Consider the following 20,192-nt stretch of genomic DNA (forward strand, 5'->3'; position numbering starts at 1 on the left):
TGTATGATTCCATTTAATGAAATGTCCAGAATAGGTAAATCCATAAGGTACAAAAAGTAGATTAGTGGCTGCCTAGGATCTGGGAATTTTGCAGGGAGAGAAGCAATCAGAGTGGCTGTTTATGGGTATGGGGTTTGTTTAGGGGATGATGAAATGTTCCAAAATTCTTTGTGGTGATGGTTGCACAACTCTGATTATACTAAAAACCATTGAGTCATACATTTTAAATGGGTGAATGGTATGAAATTGAATTGTATCTCAATAAAACAGGAAATACACAGGCAGCATCAGGGAGGGTGTGTACACAAACTTATTCCAGTGAAGGAGACAAGTCACCATCCGTCCCTGTAGGAGTAGTCTGGTCTCTGATCCTGTTTACTCTGACCATATATACACTTTCTATTTGGGGCCTTTTTATAATCTTATTACAGTTAGTGAGCAACAGTTAAGAACCACAGTGAGGCCTTGGTTACAGCTTTTCTTTGTTTTCCATCAACAGTAAACATGACTAATGTCCCCATAGTTCAACAAAACCACATACATGGAATCAGGAAGTTTTGTACTCACACCACGGGCTACTGGGGCTGACCAACTGGAGATGTGTCTCCTTAGAGAGACAGTGGTTGGCTAAACTTGAGCTCCAGAGCCAAGATGTTGGTGAAGGGTGGGAAATGATCTTCCTCTGACCTGGGTGTGAAGGCTGCTGTGGAAGGAAACCTGAGAGCAACGAGAGTTCTCTTTCTTGGTCTGGACATATAGGCTGGGAATTCGTGAGAAGAGTAGATTTTGAGTTCAGTGTTCCTCTATCTTCTAGTCCAGCACCCCTTCTTCTACCTCAAACCCCCCGTCACTGACCTCTAAGGAAAATCATACCAGGTCGGGGACACAGGAAGCTGGGTAGGGGGGTACCTATGATGAAGTGACTGCACCAGAGAAAGGGTGCAGCAGGAACAAAGAGTAGGAGACAGTTCCATCCTGTCACTTAGTAAAAAGGGTCTGTGATGGTTAATTTTATGTGTCAACTTGGCTGGGACACAGTGCCCAGATAATTGGTCCAATATTATTCCGGATATTTCTGCGAGCATGTTTTTGGATGAGATTTACGTTAAATCAGTGGACTTTAGATAAAGCAGATTATCTTCCATGATGTGGGTGGACCTCATCTAATCAGTCGAAAGCTTAAATAGCACAAAAGGCTGACCTTCGCATAGCAAAAGCACATTCTGCCAGCAGACTACCTTACCCCTGCCTCTGTAGCATCAACTCTTCCTGGCTTGTTAGCAGAACCTGTGGATACAAACCACAATTGTTTCCTGAGTCTCCGGCCTGCTGCTGGCCTCTGCCGTCTGATTTTGGACTTCCAGGCCTCCACAATGGCATGCACCAATTCTTTAAAATAAAACTCCTTCACTATATATACAGATCCTCTTAGTTCCATTTCTCTGGAATACCCTGACTGACATAGGCCCATAGCACTCTCTTTAGTAGTGACACTTGAAGCAGAACAGAAGTACCGCTTTGATCTCACCAACAGGAGATTAGCAGACGGCAGACCAGGGACGGGAGCTTCCTGAGTAGGAGCTGAGCCTCAGTGCAGTGGCTCAGCATCGCTGGTGAGAGAGCCACCTGAGAAATGCTCATGGTGTCTCCACCTAGAGAAGAGGTGCTAGAACACCAGCCTTCTGAGCTATACTCATGGCTGGTTTTATCCCTGGAAAAACTACAGTGGGTTCAACTAAAATACTAAAGCCTTTCCTGCCTGCCAAGCCAGAATCTTCATTTGGAAAGCTTCTTATAGGGGGAGTCAGTCTAGGTTGACTCTACAGGCTTGGAATGGGTCATTTTGAATTTCTGTTCATTTTGGACAAAGCTAATCAAATGCTCATTAGGCACGGGCAGCAACAGAAATCCCCATGTTCAGTTTCTCGAGCTGCTTTCAGACAGTGGAGGCTCCCCTAGCAAACAACAAACAGCAACTCTGCGGAGTCCTTGTGCGCTGGGACAATGCGTGGCAATCAGCAGGGGCTCACATCCTGAAATAAATAAACGACATCCATTTAGTCACGCTTGCTGCAGACTATGAACTTCTTTGAAACATACAGACACATGGATACTCTGAAAGGAGTCACGCTGGTAAAAAAGATGGCAGGAGAAAGGGGCTTGGCGTTTAGGAGAAAAGGAAGGGAGCGCCACATGGGCAGTTACACAAAGGAAGGTGTGGAGGAGGAAACGAGGAAGCAGGAGCAAGGCAAAGGCCACGGCCCGCTGGAACAGGAAAGTCAGCCAGAATGCACACTGCTCGGTCTTTGAAGACGGTTCCTTCAAGTCCCACCCTGCTGTGAAGCCTAAGAAAGCTGGGGTGGTGAGGATTTTTGCCTGGGAACCTCTCAGACCCACGCTGTCCTGCTGCTCCTTTGGCACACGGCGTGGTTTTCTGGAATTATAAACATTTCTGTACAAATGTCCTGATTCTCCACTTAAAATAAAGGTAAGCCCCCTCGGCCCTCGTTTTTGGAATAGTATACTCTTAGTGCAAGAAATATGAACCAAACTAGGATTTAAGCACAAAACCAATTAGGAAAGTTGGTGCTTGTAAAATAGTTTGTAGTACTGAAGGAACAGGCTTCTGGGCTGGTGCCTTCTGCAGTGACTCCCTGAAAACCCAGAGAACTGACCCCCGCCCAGCACCCCCAGGAGCTATAATCTCTGCCCAACTTAGGAGGGTGGGGGATCAGGGGCTGTCCCTGAAGCTACTGAATTCATGACTTGAGAAATGTGGAAGTTAGATCAGGAACCCCCTGCTGTTAGTGACATGAAGCTTGACCAAGCAAGTGCAGAGAATGTTTTAAAAACATAAAAAAAAAAAAAAAAAATCCCACCACTAGTAACAATAATGGGGACCACTTTTCTATGCTTTCAATATTTGGAAGAGTGGTGCTTGCTGCTGCTGCTGCTAAGTCACTTCAGTCGTGTCCGACTCTGTGCAACCCCACCAGGCTCCCCAGTCCCTGGGATTTTCCAGGCAAGAACACTGGAGTGGGTTGCCATTTCCTTCTCCAATGCATGAAAGTGAAAAGTGAAGGTGCAGTCACTCAGTCCTGTCCGACTCCTAGCGACCCCATGGACTGCAGCCTACCAGGCTCCGTCCATGGGATTTTCCAGGCAACAGTACTGGAGTGGGTTGTCATAGCCTTCTCCAGGGTGGTGCTTAAATGGTTGAAAAACCTGACTCTTGGATGTTGCAAAGTAATTTTTCCTTTACCCTTGGAATCTTTCATCTGTCTCTACCAAGTATATCTTGGAGGACAAAAGGGAGCAAGCCCTTCTCTCTTCTCTTCCTCTCCCTCCTGAACCCTTGAGTCACCCATCAGCTCTCTGCCCCCTCAGGGTCTTGCTTCTCCCCTCCCTCTGTTCCTGGCTGGCAGTGATGTGGCTCTATCCAGGCTTCTCCCGAGTGGAAGGGCTTAACCTACTACTTCTGGACGCTTCTGGCCACTGAGCCACGCACGTCTGATACCTCATTTAACCCTCACGACAATCCTGCAGGACAGCATGTTATTCTCCTTTCACCGATGAGGAAATGAATGATCAGGGAGGTCGCACTGCTAGGAGTTGGTGGATCCAGGATTTGAGCCCAGCTTTGTTTGGCTCCTGATCCTGGGCCCTTCCCACATCGTTAGATCTTGTGTCATTTTGCATTCCCTGCCCGTTGGACAGAGCCTTCCAAAGGAGCCCTGCGCTCACTCCAGGTGCATGCACTGAAGGGACCCTGTGGAAGGTGCCGGTCTTCAGGCCAAAGCTTTCTGGGACCCATCACTCACAGTAGGGGCTGTTGGACCTTTGTTTCCACCCTGGGGACTCCTTCCCGGACACATCTTCATTTCTGGCACATTCTTTTTGAAAATGAACTTGGTGGGAACTTATGGCTTCACTCCCCAAAAGTCCACAAAATTCCAAGCAAACCCCAAATCTTGTAGGTTGCAAGGAGTAAGTATGTTATTTTTGGCAGAAATAATTGTAGTCTGGCAGTAAGCTTCTAAAAACATAATAAAAGTACTTTTTAACATCCTGTTTTTTCTTCCTTTTGTTGATTTTTGAGCATTTCTTCCCAAGCAAAGAGTTATGCAACAAGATTTCAAAATTGCCAAACTTTTGTTTTATTGGTAGTTTTATTTGGTTCCTTTTCTGTTTCCTTGCGTCTTATCTGCTTTGAACTTTAACCTAGGAATTGAAGTGACCATAAAGCATGCAGAGAATGGCCTAGAGACCACATGGGGCTGGATAAGTTTCTTGGAGCAAAGTGAAAAGCTCTGAAAAGCTAATTGTGGATGGTAAAGGTCATCCCTGGTCCCTTGTCCATTAGCAGGCAAGCCTTGAGCCTAGCAATATGGATGTCTATGATAAATGGTCCTTGCTCTTCCTGCACCAAAAACTTCAGATCCCTGTGTCTTCGGGTGGGTTTCAGAAACATCCATTCCCCATTTCCCATGAAAGCCAATCTGGTGCAGGTGTTAGGAGTATGGTTAGGAAATAGACATCTTCATCCAGATCCTGGCTCTGCCACTTCCTAGCTGTGTAATCTTGTGCAAGTTACTTGACTTCTCTGTGGCTCAATTTCTTTACAGTTAAATGACAATGATAAAGCATCTATTTCATAGGGTTGTTATGGGGGTTGAAAAAGGTAATACTACATATAAAATGTCCTGGCTCTGCCATTAACTAGTTGTTGACGTGGGACAGCTCACTACAGTTTTCTGAGGCTCAGCTCTGAATAGTAAAAGTAAAGGCCTGGGCCCAAACCCTAAGATTTGGAGCTTCCTAGATCCTGGGGAAACCTACACAGGCCCCAGAGAGCAGATGGATAACCACACTTAGGTGTAAAGCTCAATCATTGTGAACAAGCCATGTCAGCTGATAGTGAAGCCAGCTCACATAACAGAAGCATAAACGAGGGGGGCAAAGACATCAGTTTTCTAATGGATGGTGTCCAAGGCCTACTGCGAGGCCACATAGCTGAGATTCTGCACAGCCCAGAGGGGTGCCTCCCTTCAACAGACATTCAGCATGTGGGGATGATGTAGTGACAAAGTAAATGTTGAGAACCACTGGCCTGTGGGTAAGAGTATTTATCTGGTGTGATATCCTGATTTATGATAAGAAATAGATATCTGATCTTTTTGCCTATTCCTGGCATAATGCTCCAGAGCCCCTTCGAATTTAAGTGATGAGAGTGATAAAAGTGCCTTTTTCAAAGAGATGATTTTTGGACCCCACCTGACGATGGGGGCTTGCTACCAGGAGAACCAACAATGTGATTAGAGAGAACTTTCAGTCACATGCCCTTGACCTAAGGGGAGGGGAGAAGGGCTGGAGACTGAACTCAGTCACCAATGACTAATGATTTAATCAATCATGCTTAAGTAATGAAGCCTCCAGAAAAAGCTAAGGGGATGATAGAGGATGAGATGTTGCATGGCATCACCGATTCTCAATGGACATGAGTTTGAGCAAACTCTGGGAGATAATAAAGGAGAGGGAAGCCTGGCATGCTGCAGTCCACAGGGTTGCAAAGAGTCCGACATGACTTAGTGACTGAACAAGGAAAAGCTAAGAGGATGGGCTTAGGGGAGCTTCTGGGCTGGAGAACGGGTGGAGATTGAGGAGAGTGGTGTGCTCTCTGCGTCCTTTCCCCCTGCCTGGCCCAATGCAGCTCTTTGATCTGGCAGTTCCTGAGTTACACAGTAAACTATTAATCTGGAAAGTAAAATGTTTCTGTAAGTTCTGTGAGCCACTGTAGTAAATTAATGGATCCCAAGGAAGGAGTTGGCGGAACCTCCAATCTATGACAGGTGACAACTGTTCTTGTGATTGTGTCTGAAGTGGGGTGGGGTGTGAATTTTCATAGGACTGAGCCCTTAGCCTGTGGGATTTGATGCAATCCAGAGAGTGTCAGAGTTGAGTTGAACTATAGGACACCCAACTGGTGCCTTAAAATTGCTTGGTGTGTGGCAAAACCCCACATGTTGGAATTGGGAGCAGAAATATACCTGGCATCACAAAGACCTAGGTTCACATTCCAGCTGTGCTGTTTGTTCTTTGGGTGACCTTGAGCAAGTCACCTAACCTCTTCTCGTGTTGGTTTCTCCAAGTGCTATAGTCATTATTAGATAAATAAGTATATTAAACACCTATGACAGTTTCTGAGAGAAACTTTTTTTTTTTTTTTTTTTTAAATTTTTGGCTGTGCTGGATCTCTGCTGCTGTGCATGGGCTTTCTCTAGTTGTACTGAGTGAGGGCTACTCTCGAGTTGTGCTACGCGGGTTTCTTGTGCAGTAGCTTTTCTTGTTTTGGAGCACAAGGTCTGGGGCACATGGGCTTCAGTAGCTGCAGCTCACAGGCTTAGTTGCTCTGTGGCATGTGGGATCTTAGTTCCCAGACTAGCAATCCCCTTACCCCCTGCATTGGCCAGCAGATTTTCTTTAACCACTGGGCCACCAGGGAAGTCCTGAGACTAATCTTATTACTAATAACTATCATTGATTACTGTTACCATCACCTACATTTTAGCATCATCAGCAGGTAGGAGGAGGGAGGCAAAGGGCGAACTTTGTCGGTTAGACTGGCTCTGGAAAAGGTACTCAGGTGGGCTCAATAGATAAGGCAAGCTAGAATTTGGAGGGTTTGTTGTTGTTAATTAATTTGGCTGCGCCAGGTCTTAGTTGTGGCAGGCAGGATCTTTTAGTTGTGTGTAGGATCTAGTTCCCGGATCAGAAGTAGAACCCTGGGAGCGATTGCATCGGGGACATAGAGTCTTAGCCACTGGATTACCAGGGAAGTCCCCAAACTAGGATTTGGTCCAGGCAGCCATCAGTATCTTCAGGGGAAATGACTATCTGGATGGAGTCATGGTTCTCGAATAATTGACTCATCCCCAGCCCATGGGGGCTGTGGGAGGGTGGATAGGAAGGCACACAGCTGGCAAAAACAGCAAGACGGAGTAGCCTCTAAGGGGCAGGTCTTCAGTCCTAATGAAGGCAATTGAGGCACCAGGGCAGCATAGCCAACTAGGTCACTGCAGGGTGAACATCCAGTAGAGGAAGGAAGGGGAGGAAAAGCTATGGTCTGGGTGAGCACCTAGGCGCTCAGAGTTCTTCCTCACTGATCACAGCCACCAGTGACTCTGGCGCTCAGCACTGCCCCTAGCAGTGTGATCCTTGGTGCCCAGGGAGGCGAGTGGTCAGTATATGGTGCACTGAGGGAGACAGGAGTAAGAACATTCTGCAACAGTGACAAGGGCCCAAACCTGGAAGAAACTGACTTTTCTTATCTGCCTAGGATGCACATGTAGTTTTTTTCCTTAGAAAAGAGACCTCCTGGGTCTATCCCAGCTATCTACTCAGTTTTTTAACAACTGCAGAAGCAAAATGAAATGGACAGGCTGGAGGGTAAGAATAAATAAAATTACTTGGCCTGAAGATTTGGTGGAATTTCCCCAAATAGTTTACCAAATATGAAATGTTTTAGGCTCAGAGTGGGATTTTTTTGTTTCTTTTTAATTTAGAAGCTTGAATACTTGAGCCTGTTATAAACTGTGTTACCAGAAGTCTGGAAGTTTATACTTCAAGTTCCTTGTTATTTTTTTTTTTCCTACTCACTTGTTTGTAATCATGCACTCACTACTCATGAGGCGGAAAAAAATAAACCTGGGCTGCTACTGCTAAGTCACTTCAGTCGTGTCCAGCTCTGTGCGACCCCACAGACGGCAGCCCACCAGGCCCCTCTGTCCCTGGGATTCTCCAGGCAAGAACACTGGAGTGGGTTGCCATTTCCTTCTCCAATGCATGAAAGTGAAAAGTGAAAGTGAAGTCACTCAGTCCTGTCCGACTGTTAGCGACCCCATGGACTGCAGCCCACCAGGCTCCTCCGTCCATGGGATTTTCCAGGCAAGAGTACTGTAAATCTGGGCTAGATGCAGCTTTTCTAAAGCCCTTCTTTTTTTTTTTTTTTTTAAAACCTGCTCCTACGATTTTCATTTACTTTAACGTCTGTTTATAGTACAGTTGCAAATACCTTTTGCTCCTCTACAAATCGCCACATGAGTTTGGCCTCAGCTTTGTTTGAACTTACTGGGATTTCTTGTTTATGCTGCCTGTGAGCCAAGTGTCTATATAAGGCCCACTCAACTCCAGTTGTGTGTTGTTGGATTTCATCTACACTTCAACTTTGAAACAAGTTCCCTAAATGAATTAGTTTTATCTCCTTGCTAATGAAATTATTACCAGCAGCAACACCATTTCCTTTTTTTTTTTTTTTTAAATTTTTTTTTTTTTGTCATACATTGATATGAATCAGCCATAGATTTACACGTATTCCCCATCCCGATCCCCCCTCCCACCTCCCTCTCCACCCGATTCCTCTGGGTCTTCCCAGTGCACCAGGCCCGAGCACTTGTCTCATGCATCCCACCTGGGCTGGTGATCTGTTTCACCATAGATAGTATACATGCTGTTCTTTTGAAATATCCCACCCATACCTTCTCCCACAGAGTTCAAAAGTCTGTTCTGTATTTCTGTGTCTCTTTTTCTGTTTTGCATATAGGGTTATCGTTACCATCTTTCTAAATTCCATATATATGTGTTAGTATGCTGTAATGTTCTTTATATTTCTGGCTTACTTCACTCTGTATAATGGGCTCCAGTTTCATCCATCTCATTAGGACTGATTCAAATGAATTCTTTTTAACGGCTGAGTAATATTCACCATTTCCTTTTATTTATTTTTCTAAAAGGAAATGCTTCAAAGTCTCTGGTTTGAAAAGGAAGAAAAGTTGGCTTATATTTTTATATATTGAAATCTTTTCAGTGAAGATTCTAGACTTGACTTTTTTTCCTTTTAGTTCATGATCATCATCTAATTTAATAATACTAATTTATCAAACTTCTTATAACATAGCTGTATCTGAAATATCTTCCAACTCCCCCTGGAATAAAAATTTCCACTTAGGTATAGGATATAAGAAGACAGTTTGGAGACAAATGAGTCAAGATTATTTTTTGTGGATTTCATCAAAGCCGATTTTAAAAATATTGTGCTATTACGCTGTTTTTTAGATCAATAATTATGTGGGCCTAAGGTTTTACATAAGTAAGCAGAATTTATATTTTCATTTAGCAATGCATAGCTTTTTGTTACCTATTAATGGAATACAAAGTGCTCTTGGTAGTTATTTTGGTTTCAAGTTAGCTTCCTATCTTCATGATCTTTATTAGATTTAACTGGCCTAAGACCAGCTAGAAAAAAACCCATTACAGCTCTAATTTATTCATTTCACATTCACCGACTCAGAAGCTTTTATAAAGATCTAGTCTATCAGTCAGTAATGTCTTGGTCTCAGCATTTTCATAGTTGTAACTTTAGACCTTGTCATTGTAAAGAGATCCTCTTTTGGTACTGTTAGAAATAATTTTGGTTTGGAAGTAAATATTGGTAGATTTATTCTTTTTTTTAAAATTATTTATTTATTTATTTTTAGATTTATTCTTAGTTACTGAGTTTCATTTGCAAATGATTTAAAAGGTGAATGAGAATTTTTTAAAATGGAATAGAGAAAATGTAGGTGGTTTCCTCAAGTCGTCATGAAAACATGTTTAAAATAGCATTTCCAGCTTAACAATGAGAGTCGTCCCAGACTGGGGATGATCACTGTTTATATTCTGTGCTCCTGAGGTCTACTTAAAAAACAGCATGATACACATAAAGGACAGAATCCTAAATTGTGTGTTACAGTGTGTGTACCTGCACGTATATATAGTGGTCAGGAAGTAGTTTTGGGGCACAAGAAATCTGAGAAATTCTAAAGATACGGAATTGTAGTAAACCTACCAGAGAGGGAAAGGGAGTAAAAGGTGAACTAAGAAAACCCTGATAGTATTATTTCATCCTGTTCAGTGTTGGTAGAATGCTAAAAAAGGTTTCTGTTACATTCAACTAAGAAGGATCAATTAAAGAGTGGAGAAGTGTTGGTTGAATAGTCAAATGCTAAGCAGGGAAAAGTAATGTCGCCAGAAATTACTCCTGCAAGTTTCAGTAGAAGGTTGCAGAACAATAAGCCTTTGTTAATCCCATACTGGTTTATTCAAATAGTGTGTAATTCAAAGCAATTGCTGCTCCCCAGGCAGGAATTACAATTGCTACGTTGGAAGCGAGAATAATGTGTCATTCCAAGGGGAAATCAGGTCTGGAAAAGACCTCTTGGTTGAAGAACCTCATATGTCCCAAAACAGCTTCAAAGCAGGCCAAGTAAAACAGACTGACTGCGAACCGCCCTGTGAAGTCAGCTGGCCTCGAACTGAGTTTTATTTCCCTTGTTTCTCTGCTTCTCTCCTTTTTGGTGGGTGGCAAGATGTCCCCAGAGCAAGGAGCAAGAGTGGAGGGGAGGCAGAGAAATTCAAGTACTGGATAAGCTATTACATAGAAAGTGGCTCCTTGTCCCCCAGCAGGGACATACAAGATCATTTAAGAGAACTCTATCATCCATGTATGGGCTTTATGTATATTTAATTGGTGATGATGGTGAGTACAGAGCATCCTCCCCTGGCATAAAAACATTGAACAAGAGTCAGACATGAGTCAACTGCAAGAGGAGGCTAGAATCATATTTTGAACAATTTTGGTCAATAGTCTTTCAGAGAACAATCTTCCGGTTTTATGGTGTCATTTTTGTGGAATTAAATGTGAACAGCTTAAAATTCCACGACTTTTAAAAAGCCAGCTTTGATTCCAGTGATTGATCTGTCCATGCTTCAGGGACACTAAGCTAAGTCAGCCCCCCAACAACCTTTGGTGAGGCTATGCTAAGCGACCGGTTCTTGTGAACTGGCTAATTAGGCAAATTAATAGGCAATGCCAGCACAACCCTCATGAAGAACACTCCTTAAATGGGGTGGGCCATTTGTGACCTGAGAACTGCCTGTTAGGCACTCAGGAAATCCATAAGGAAGACCCAGAGATGATACATCTCAGTGGATCCGGATTCAAACAGTTCTTCCATGGTCTGGGATTCTGAACTGTCGTTACATGTTCCAGCATGCACTCCGCTTTCAGTGCTACAAGGGCAGAGGCACTGAACGCTTGCCAAATATCCGCACGCTTCCGCATCAGTCACAGCCCCTCTGTAGTGTGCCCTGTCCAACCACTGGGGCAGAAGTAAACGGCGTCGCTTCCAGGCTGTGCACAGGTGAGCACACGTGTGCGTTCTCCACGCATCCTCTTCCTCTACTGCCAGGATGGTGAAGGACAAGACTCCAAATGGCAGAGCTCGTATCAGCCAGGGCCGTTGAGCAGGATTCCCTTGTGTCTACCTCCCACTCTCCCCCTAGCCTGCATCAGTCACATAAGGAAAGCAAGAATAAACTTTCATTGTGTTGAGCCAGGATTCTGGGCTTAGCTGGTTACTGCAGCATAGTCTAAGCTAATACAGCTGCTTTTCTAGGTCTTTTTGTAAAAAAACACAAAAATCCATCTGGAGAAGGGATGAGCAATCTGAGTGGTGCCATCCTTAAACCAGCCTAGGAGGCTCTGCCAGGTTGCCTTTGTATCATGTGCTCCCAAAGTTATTCCACTCTCTGAGCTGTGGCTGTTCCTGCAGGGTGTGTTGCAGGAGGAAGTGAGGAAGAGCCTGGTCACTTGGGGGGATGATATGGGTCAGTTCCCTTCTGATGGTTTCTCTTCTGATTCACCAACCCCCTCTTGGGATTTTAGGCTTGCTAAACATATGGTACAAATCAGTGAAATTATTCATTGTGGTTTTCATCTGAGTGAGCTAGTTTCCGCTCCTAAGAAGGGTCTTAACAAAACAGGAAGTTTTTCTTGGATCTAGAAATGGAACTCTGCCTTCTGACATGAGTTTTTACCAACTTCTGCAAATCTCAATTTTCCTACTTCCCTGTCAAGAGGGTGGGGCAAATGGAAGAGAAGAGATGTAACCAGAAAATGCTGATTTGTACAGTAGTTAAGAGTTAGGACTGATTGGGTTTGGGGATTGGGGGTGGCGGGGGGAATGGCAGCCTATCCAAAGCAGATCACCTCCTCCCAAATGACCACTTAATCTCCTACCTCTTCTATCACTTTGACCTTGACAAAGAAGTATGAAGAGAGAAGTGAAGGGCCAAGGAACATTATGATAGTTGGTGGTCACCCCTTGATAATAACCTTTGACTTGTGTGACTCAGTGGACATTCCTCGAAACATTCTGATATGCCTCACCCACTAGATTCTGCTACATGGGGGCAGAGAACATGTTTTAGTACCCACCACATAGAGGGCACCCAAGAGTGCGTGCAGGAATACAGGAAGGAATACTTGATTCTCATAACTATCTTTATAGTGAGGTAATCACTACAGTGATTTGAATGATAAAATCACACATAATTTCTATTTTATGTATGTAAAAATGGAAACATTAAGAATATGTTACTTGCTCAGTCATGCAGGGTCAATTAAGAAGTGGAACTAAAATCCAAGCCTCCCAATTTCTGTTTTAATTGTTTAACCAGTTAAAAGTCCTCTCCCCACCCCATATAACGAGACAGACCATTTGTCATCACTGCCATCATGTAATGTAAATTACCATCCAGAGATTCTATGTAATTTATGTCTACATTTGTATTAGACAAGACCGTCAGGAAAGACATCAAGATCCTGGTATCATTATCACTAGGGGATAGTCTTACAATGCCAATTCTTAAGTCCTTACTCGTTTACTCTTTGCCCCAAGAATACACACATACCTACGCTATCCAAAAAACAACAGAGAAGGCAGTACTGCCACTAGTTTTCAGTGTTTTCTGTCTATAGGGAATTCAGTCAGCTCCTAGTTCAGCATTTTGAATTATTAATCAAGTAGATTTGGAGTGGGAAACCACAGGAAGGGAATCATGGCAGAAAATGCTACTTGCCCTACTGTCTGAACTTCTCTTTATTTGGCTGCGTTAGGTCTTATACTCGGCATGTGGGACCTTTAGTTGCAGCATGTGAGATCTAGTTCCCTGACCAGGAATTGAACCCAGGCCCCTTACATGGAAGCACCAAGTCTTAGCCACTGGACCACCAGAGAAGTCCCTGAACTTTTCTGTTGGTTGTTGAACCTATATTCTAAGGAATACAGATCTAAACATTTAGTAGAACAGTGCTCAGGTTTCCTGATCCTGAAGACAAATGTACTCTTTGGGAAGAACATATGATTGAGTTTGTCAAGCTTTCTTTTGTTTGTGGGCACAAGGACCCGTTTCTACCCTGGTGATCAAGAGTGGGTCCTTCGTCCAGAACATGGTAGTTACATCATAGGTATGATTAAATACAGATGCAGAGATTTATCTGGTGCTTTCAGCAGATCATATATTCTTGGGTTCTCTCACTTTCCAGTTCTCTCTACCTGATACTAACCGACTCACCCCTGCCTTTAATCCATCCCTCCACCACCACCACCCACTTCTGCCACCCCAGTTCAGAACTTGTGCATATGATGCCAGGATTTTGTTTAGGGCAGCTGCTCAAATAAGCCTTCTTGCCATCTAACCTCTCAGGCAACATCATGAACTCAAGGCCACATCTGCCACTTAGTATACATTTAAATTAATTATTGGAAATTAATCATGTATTAACAGGATAAGTTGACAAAGGATAAACCATGGAGTAGCAACCTAAAAGAAATTGAGCTTTTTTTATTTCTTTTACGGGGACACAAAATATGCTTATCTTCTAAGCTGAGTTACTCACTGGCCAGATTCCAGCCAGAGACTGTAGTATGTGACCTTCCTGGGTCATTTCTGGAAGCCCCTTTATAGTCTATAGCCAGAATCTCAGAGAGAGGTTGCCAAAGTCCCCCAGTCCAAGTTAATTAGCAGTTCTGGTGTGTTCTTGGACATTTATAACTCATCCAGGCTCCTCTAGATTAAAATACCTGAATGAATGCTGGAGACATTTCATGGTTGTGTTTTGAGAATTCCCTTACAACTTGGAAGGTTATTCTCTAATACCATAAAGCATTTCCCCCATTTTCCAAGTAAGGGGTGTAAAAAGTCACACAGCAGCATCAGGATTTAAACCTTTCTTTGTCTAAGGCCAAAGCCCAGTTTGTTTCCACCCCTCACTAAGCAGAGTTGGTCCAAAGGGTGGAAAAGTCATGACAGCGTTGTAGCCCCTTCAGCATCTTCCCGGAGTAGCTTTATTTGCTGTAAACAGTTGTAAATTTCCAGAACCACAGACACACCCATATAAAAATGTTAATGACTAAAATGCCCTGTAAAACCAATAGAAATGAACAGTGTATTGATGTAGCACTGGAATTCTGTCTCCTGCTTCCTTCCACCAGCACAGATAATTGAGAATGAACAGGATTTTATTTTTCTTAAATTTATAGTCAGATCTCTCAAATCTGACCCCTTCTATCATTTTGTGAACTTCTCATTATGTAAAAAATGATGGTGAGTGATATACTTTTAAGCTACTTTTCAAATAATGTAAAGTCTGTTCTCCTAAGGAAGAAACTGAGGCTTGTTTAAAAGAGAACCTTCCCAGGCCCCCAGGCTCTGCTGAAATTCTTGTAGAGGACACACATGTGGGCAGCTCTGCTGTTAGTGCTCATGCTGTCTAAAAGATCCAGAAACTGTAGCTTCTGGTGAAGTGCCCTGCTGAACAGCAGGCTTAGAAAACAACCAAAATCCCACTGGGATAAAAGAGGTTCATTTGTTTTCAACTCGTGGCCCTTCTACATTCCAGGAGGCCCATCCCCCAGGCCTGTGTCTATGGCTGATTCATAACCTTGCACCCACACAAGCCTAGGCATTCACTGGGATCCGAACAAAGAGGTTAAGGTGTAAACCTGGAGGAAGTTTTTAAGGACCAGAGGGAGTTGGGAGTGAGGGGAAGATGGGAGAAAAGGTAAGAGAGGAAAAGCAATTACATGATCATATACTTGCCCCAAGCAAGTGAGCACGTATGTTGGGGAGGCCTGGCTGATTGAAGGGCTGCTGAATGTGGTTTCGATAGCCAAGACCCCGCCTTTGATTCTGTAGCACGGCTTCCAGTGAGAGAGCTCATTGCCCAACGTGGGGTGACCAAGCTGATGCGAGTGTGAACACCTCTCCCCATCAGAGTTTATTTTATATGCTTGCATGGCCAGATCTGTGTTCCCAGCTGTAAGGCTTAGGGTGTGCAGTGTATTCCATGGAGGGTAAATCAAAGCAGCTGCAATCTTCTGCCAGGGAAGAACTTACTGCCCCAGCTTGGAGGTTCAGTGGACGATGAGTGCAAAAACCTTTCTGGAATAGAAAATGAGATACCCCATGGGCCAATCTTTGAAAACTGCAAGCTGCCAAGCAAATGTGAACCATCAGGGATCTAAAAAAAAAATATCATTATGGCAGGGCTAGATAGATGGGCTTTCTTGACAGGAAGAATCCTCTGAACTGATGACTGAATGCCTGAAGGGAGTTGCAAGATTTTCCTTGCACTTCTGAAGACTACATAACTTAGCATTCTCCCTTTGGAAAGTATGTCTGATGCCCTTTGAGGCCATGGGCTCTAGAGGCTGACTCGAGTTGGAAGTGTGGCTCTGACATTTATCTGGATGACCTAGGGCTTATTTTCTCTTCTGGAAAATGGGGATAATATCCTTTGCCTAACTAGATTGTAGTTTTGAGAGTTAGAAGTAATGTACAGTGCCTGTAATTATATACCCTTTAAGAAATAGGGATGCAGATATCTACCACGCTTCCAGACTTCAGAATTGGCATGAATTGACTCAGTAAGATGGGACCAGAGAGGAGAATCACATCTAGGCTTTTATTCTTTATTTTTTAAGCTAGTCATTAGCATTCTTCACATTCCCCAACTAGCAGATTATGAGTCAAGATCAATTACTATCTTTAAGTATGTTTAGTACTGACTGATCTATTAAGTGTAAAAGAAAGATAGCTAGCAATTATTGTGTTCTTAATATGTGCAGGGCATTCATGTTAGTGTTCTTATGATTATCATCCTCATTTTACAGATGAGGAAATTGAAGTGCAGAGATTAAGGAACTAGTTAGTGCAAGGTCACAGCCTAGTGAATGTCATGACTAGGAAATAACACGTAGACACAGAGTTGGGGGGGTCAGTCTTGGCGCATGTCGGAAAAAAGCAAGATCAGTCACACTGGGAAGGTAGATTGAAATTTAAATTTTATTCTCTTCCAGTTAACAGCTCAGCAAAGATAAACTATGCTTTTGTCATTTAAAAATTGCACTAGAGGGCGCCAAATACACAACTGTGACTTTAGAACTGTTTTGCTAATATAGTTCCCATAGTGCAACAAAACATATAACCAGTAAAGATTCAAGCCAGAAGGCCATCCCAGAAAGAGTGTGATGCAGTTTAGGACAATTAAACAGTTGTATTTCTAGCCCCACAATTAAAAGAAAGGAAAAACCCTCGTGCTTTATATTCAGCAATTTATAATTTGTCTCTACCCGATACTGATGTTATTCAAAGTGCCTTTCAGCTGGGTTTTCAAATTTCTCTTTGCTCTGCAAGCTGAGTGGTGAAGAGTAACCTGGAAAAGGGTAGGTTAATCTGGATGAAAATAAATTTTTAAAAATTAAACACGGAGATATTTTATTTTTTTTTAATTTATTTAGCAAAGTAAATCATGCATTTTCTTTTTAAAGAAAAGAAATACCCCACCTTACATCCAAGAGCTTAAAATTAAAAGGAACACCACCCCATTCTTAACCTCAAGAGGCAACATCTTTGAGAGGTAACTCCAGATTCCTAAATAATGTTTATGTTTCTATTTCTTGATTTATCAAACTGACATTATTTGTTTATCTTTATGGGCTTTCCAGGTGGTGCCAGTGGTAAAGAACCTGCCAGCCAATGCAGGTAGAGGTAACAGATGCAGGTTCGATTCCTGGGTTAGAAAGATCTCCTGGAGGAGGGCACAGCAACCCACCCCAGTTTACAAAGTAACTTTTATTTCCCCATATTAAGAGAGGAATAACTCAGCATTGCATAACATTTAATTTTTTTTACAATAATGAGATTACTTTGTATATGGGATTTCATCAAATTATACATGATGCTCATCCTTCCATGTCATTAAGCACTGAAAATGTCATTAAAAAAAAAAACTGTAGTGTAACTTACATACAAAATGTTCTAAAGTATAAGGAAACTCCACCTCTTTAACCAGCGTGAAGATAAGACCATTTCACTCCACAGTAGGAATTGTGATATTTGAAGATCTTGTCTTAGATATGCAGCAGTGAGAATAGTGTCTGAAGCGGCAAGGACTTAAGAGTCCTGCTGGGAATGCAGAAATCAATCAAAACAAGTTAACAACTCAGCCTAGAAAAGTTCTATTTACTCCTCAACATCTCAAGATCAAATGGATCATGAATGAGTTAGTCACAAGTTTGGAGTTTGTCAATTTTTTGGTGGAAAATAATTTTTGTATGCTTATAAATTATCACAAGCAGCACAAAAATCTGCTAGTGTCATTAGTGCAACTAACAAAAAAAATCTAGCATCTTTGTTTATATCTTTTTTCACCACCCCATCTCCAATCTGCACCTGGCTCCAAATTGTAGGGGGCACGGGTTGGGAAGTATTACGGTTTGTTGTCAGTCAGCAGCATAAAATGTACTTGGGAGGAAGCCTATCTACTACCACTAGTACATTTTTTCTCTGAAATAAAAACAGAACGGTGCTACAATCATACCATACCTAGGCTTGTCTACCATCCCTACAAAATACTCATCCGGTACTAAGCTCTGCAATAACGGTCAAGTTGAATACGAACAGAAACTTCTTCAGAACCAGGAGCTTGAAGGATGCCTGGGAGCTGGTAAGATACTAAGAAACACCAGCTCCTTCAGATGGGAGGAGGCCATTCGTATGGGGACGGGGAGAAGCCTTACCTAACACAACCAACATATTACTGAACAAATAGATGCTCGATAAATATTTTATACATTTCCTTATTTATACTTAGCCTTTATGCTAGATACAACTTTATGCCAGGTATGCTAAGGGATTTGTATGTTTTACCTCATTTGATCCATCAACAAATGACTCAGCGACATTCTTTTAAATTTGGACACAGCTGGTAAGCGGTGACAGGGGCCTCAGAATTCAAATACAGATCCTTCCCATGGCAGGGACATTATCGTTCTGGCCTCCTCTAGCAGAGCATAATGCACAGTCATTTCCACTCGGCACGTAGGACAATGGACAGACTAACAGCTACCAGTATTTCCGAAAATGGTTGCGGCCAGGTTCAGTTTGAGCCTTGTGCACCGCGGCAAGTTGTAAGATACATTATATATTTTTTGGAAGGAATGAGAAGCTGACCTTAAAGTGTGCGACTAGGACACTGAACACCGAAAAGGCTAAGGCTCTGGGCCCCGGGGCCCCAGGAAACGCTGGGCGGAAGTGGGCTCGGCCGCGGAGGAAGTGCGTTTTTGAGGCTCTTCCGCGACGTCGCGGGTGGGGCGGCAGCTCCAGCCGGGCAGCGGTTGCGCGGCCTGCCCTCTCCTCCGACCCCGTGGAACTGCTGGCTGCCGGCAGCCTGGCAGTCTCGGCGGAGGGGCGGCGGGCCTCTGGAGAGGCAAGAGCCGCTTTCCGGGGCCAACCCCGGCCCCTCCCCCGCCGCGAGGGCGGTGCCCATGTGACGCTGCCAGCGGCCCGGCTACGCCCTTCTCGGCGCGGGCCAGCCGGCTGCCTGGACGAGCGCGCCAGGCCCCGACTCGCTCGGGCAGGTGGCCAAGCCACGAGCTTGCTGCATCTGCTGCGCAACCACCCACAGCTCCCTCTTCCAGACGGGGAGCCAATGTTTGGACGGCTGGGTAAAGTTCACGAGGGCAAGTTCCATCCCACCAGGAGCTACGAGTTCTGAATGAAGAGAAAGGGGATCTTGGGTGTGTCCACTGTATGATTAAGCCCGTTTATCATATATATACAGTGAAAGGGCCTATTTCCACAAAAGGCCAAAACTGGACGACAGAACCTCTCCTCCCTCTTGATTGGTCCAACTTTGAAGAGGGTTAACTTCTGTTAACGTTTCCAACTAAAGTTCCTCACTGTGGCTTCTCACCTCCACTTTGAAGTCAGCTGGTTTCTCCAGGGTCTGTTGAGGGAAGAGGCTGTCCCAAGCTAGAAAGGGGTGCTGGGGTAACAGTAGCTAAAGGCCTCAGGACGGCAGAGAGTCGTGTGTGCACTCTGTAATGCACATTTACAGCATGCTGAGAATTCTTAGGCTTTATGGGGCTTCCCTGGTGGCTCAGATAGTAAAGAATCTGCCTGCAATGCGGAAGACCAGGGTTCAATCCCTGGGTTGGGAAGACCCTGGAGAAGGAAACGGTATTCCACTCCAGTATTCTTGCCCGGAGAATCCCATGGACAGAGGAGCCTGGCAGGCTACAGTCCATGGGGTGGCAAAGAGTAGGACACGACTGTGCGATTACCACTTCACTTCATGGGGCTGTCAAAAGTCATGGCACAAAATTGGTTAGGAATCTGCCTATTTGGGATCTAGGGGAGTATCTCTGGAAGAAACTGATGCTAAAGGTCATTTAAGTTTTTTTCTCGGAGCCTGAAACAATCTTAGCCCAAAATAATTTGGTTCCATGAAACGCCATAAGAAAAGGAAGGATTCTGATGAACTACTTTAATCCACATTCTGGAGGTGTTTTGAAGCTGTATTCCCTATGTACAAAGATCTTGCTTTTTGCACCTGAATTCTCCTCGACTATTTTCCAGTTAATGGTTGGGTTCACAGATTACAAATGTAACTGTAAAAAGTTTTTTTTAAAGCCTACCAAAGGTTAGCAGTATCAGATTGTTTATGGTAAACCTACTGTGCAGACAAGTAACTTCCTTTTAGATAACCAATTTTCTTAAATATTACTAATTTCCTTGTTATAATATTTAAACTCATTTGGCCAGGCAAAATCCTTTTCTCCTGCCTCCACAACTAATCTTTGAAAGTGTTTTCATTATTCTCTGACATCCTAAAGTATCTTTTTCTTTTAAACATCAAGTTAATCATGCAGTTTTCCTGTTCAACAAGAATAAAGAGGAGAGGGACTATCAAATCTCAGCTGTGATGCAATTAATTCATCTGTGTGCAGCTGAAAATAGCAATTTTCTCT

The 20,192-nt window shown here is 43.5% G+C and overlaps 1 protein-coding gene across 15 annotated transcripts in view; it reads right to left on the bottom strand.

The window, feature by feature from the left end:
* The window catches only part of LOC122674080 (DEAD-box ATP-dependent RNA helicase 30-like), a 40,406-nt gene continuing 20,214 nt past the window's right edge, over positions 1-20,192 (bottom strand). For 2 of the 15 annotated variants that reach the window (XR_006334893.1, XR_006334887.1), the window contains exons 2-3: positions 17,188-17,343; positions 16,207-16,594 (exon numbers count right to left, since the gene is read on the bottom strand). Coding sequence is in view for 3 of the 15 variants with exons in the window: in XM_043872142.1 (XP_043728077.1) it covers positions 1,918-2,033 (116 nt within the window). In the remaining 12 variants the exon portion in view is untranslated. Of the gene's footprint in view, positions 2,034-15,276; positions 15,322-16,206; positions 17,344-20,192 lie in introns of those variants that run through there. The other 13 variants (XR_006334892.1, XR_006334885.1, XR_006334886.1 and 10 more) reach the window with 10 other exon arrangements.

Source organism: Cervus elaphus, chromosome 18 (assembly GCF_910594005.1).
Source record: "Cervus elaphus chromosome 18, mCerEla1.1, whole genome shotgun sequence".
Lineage (NCBI taxonomy): Eukaryota > Metazoa > Chordata > Mammalia > Artiodactyla > Cervidae > Cervus > Cervus elaphus.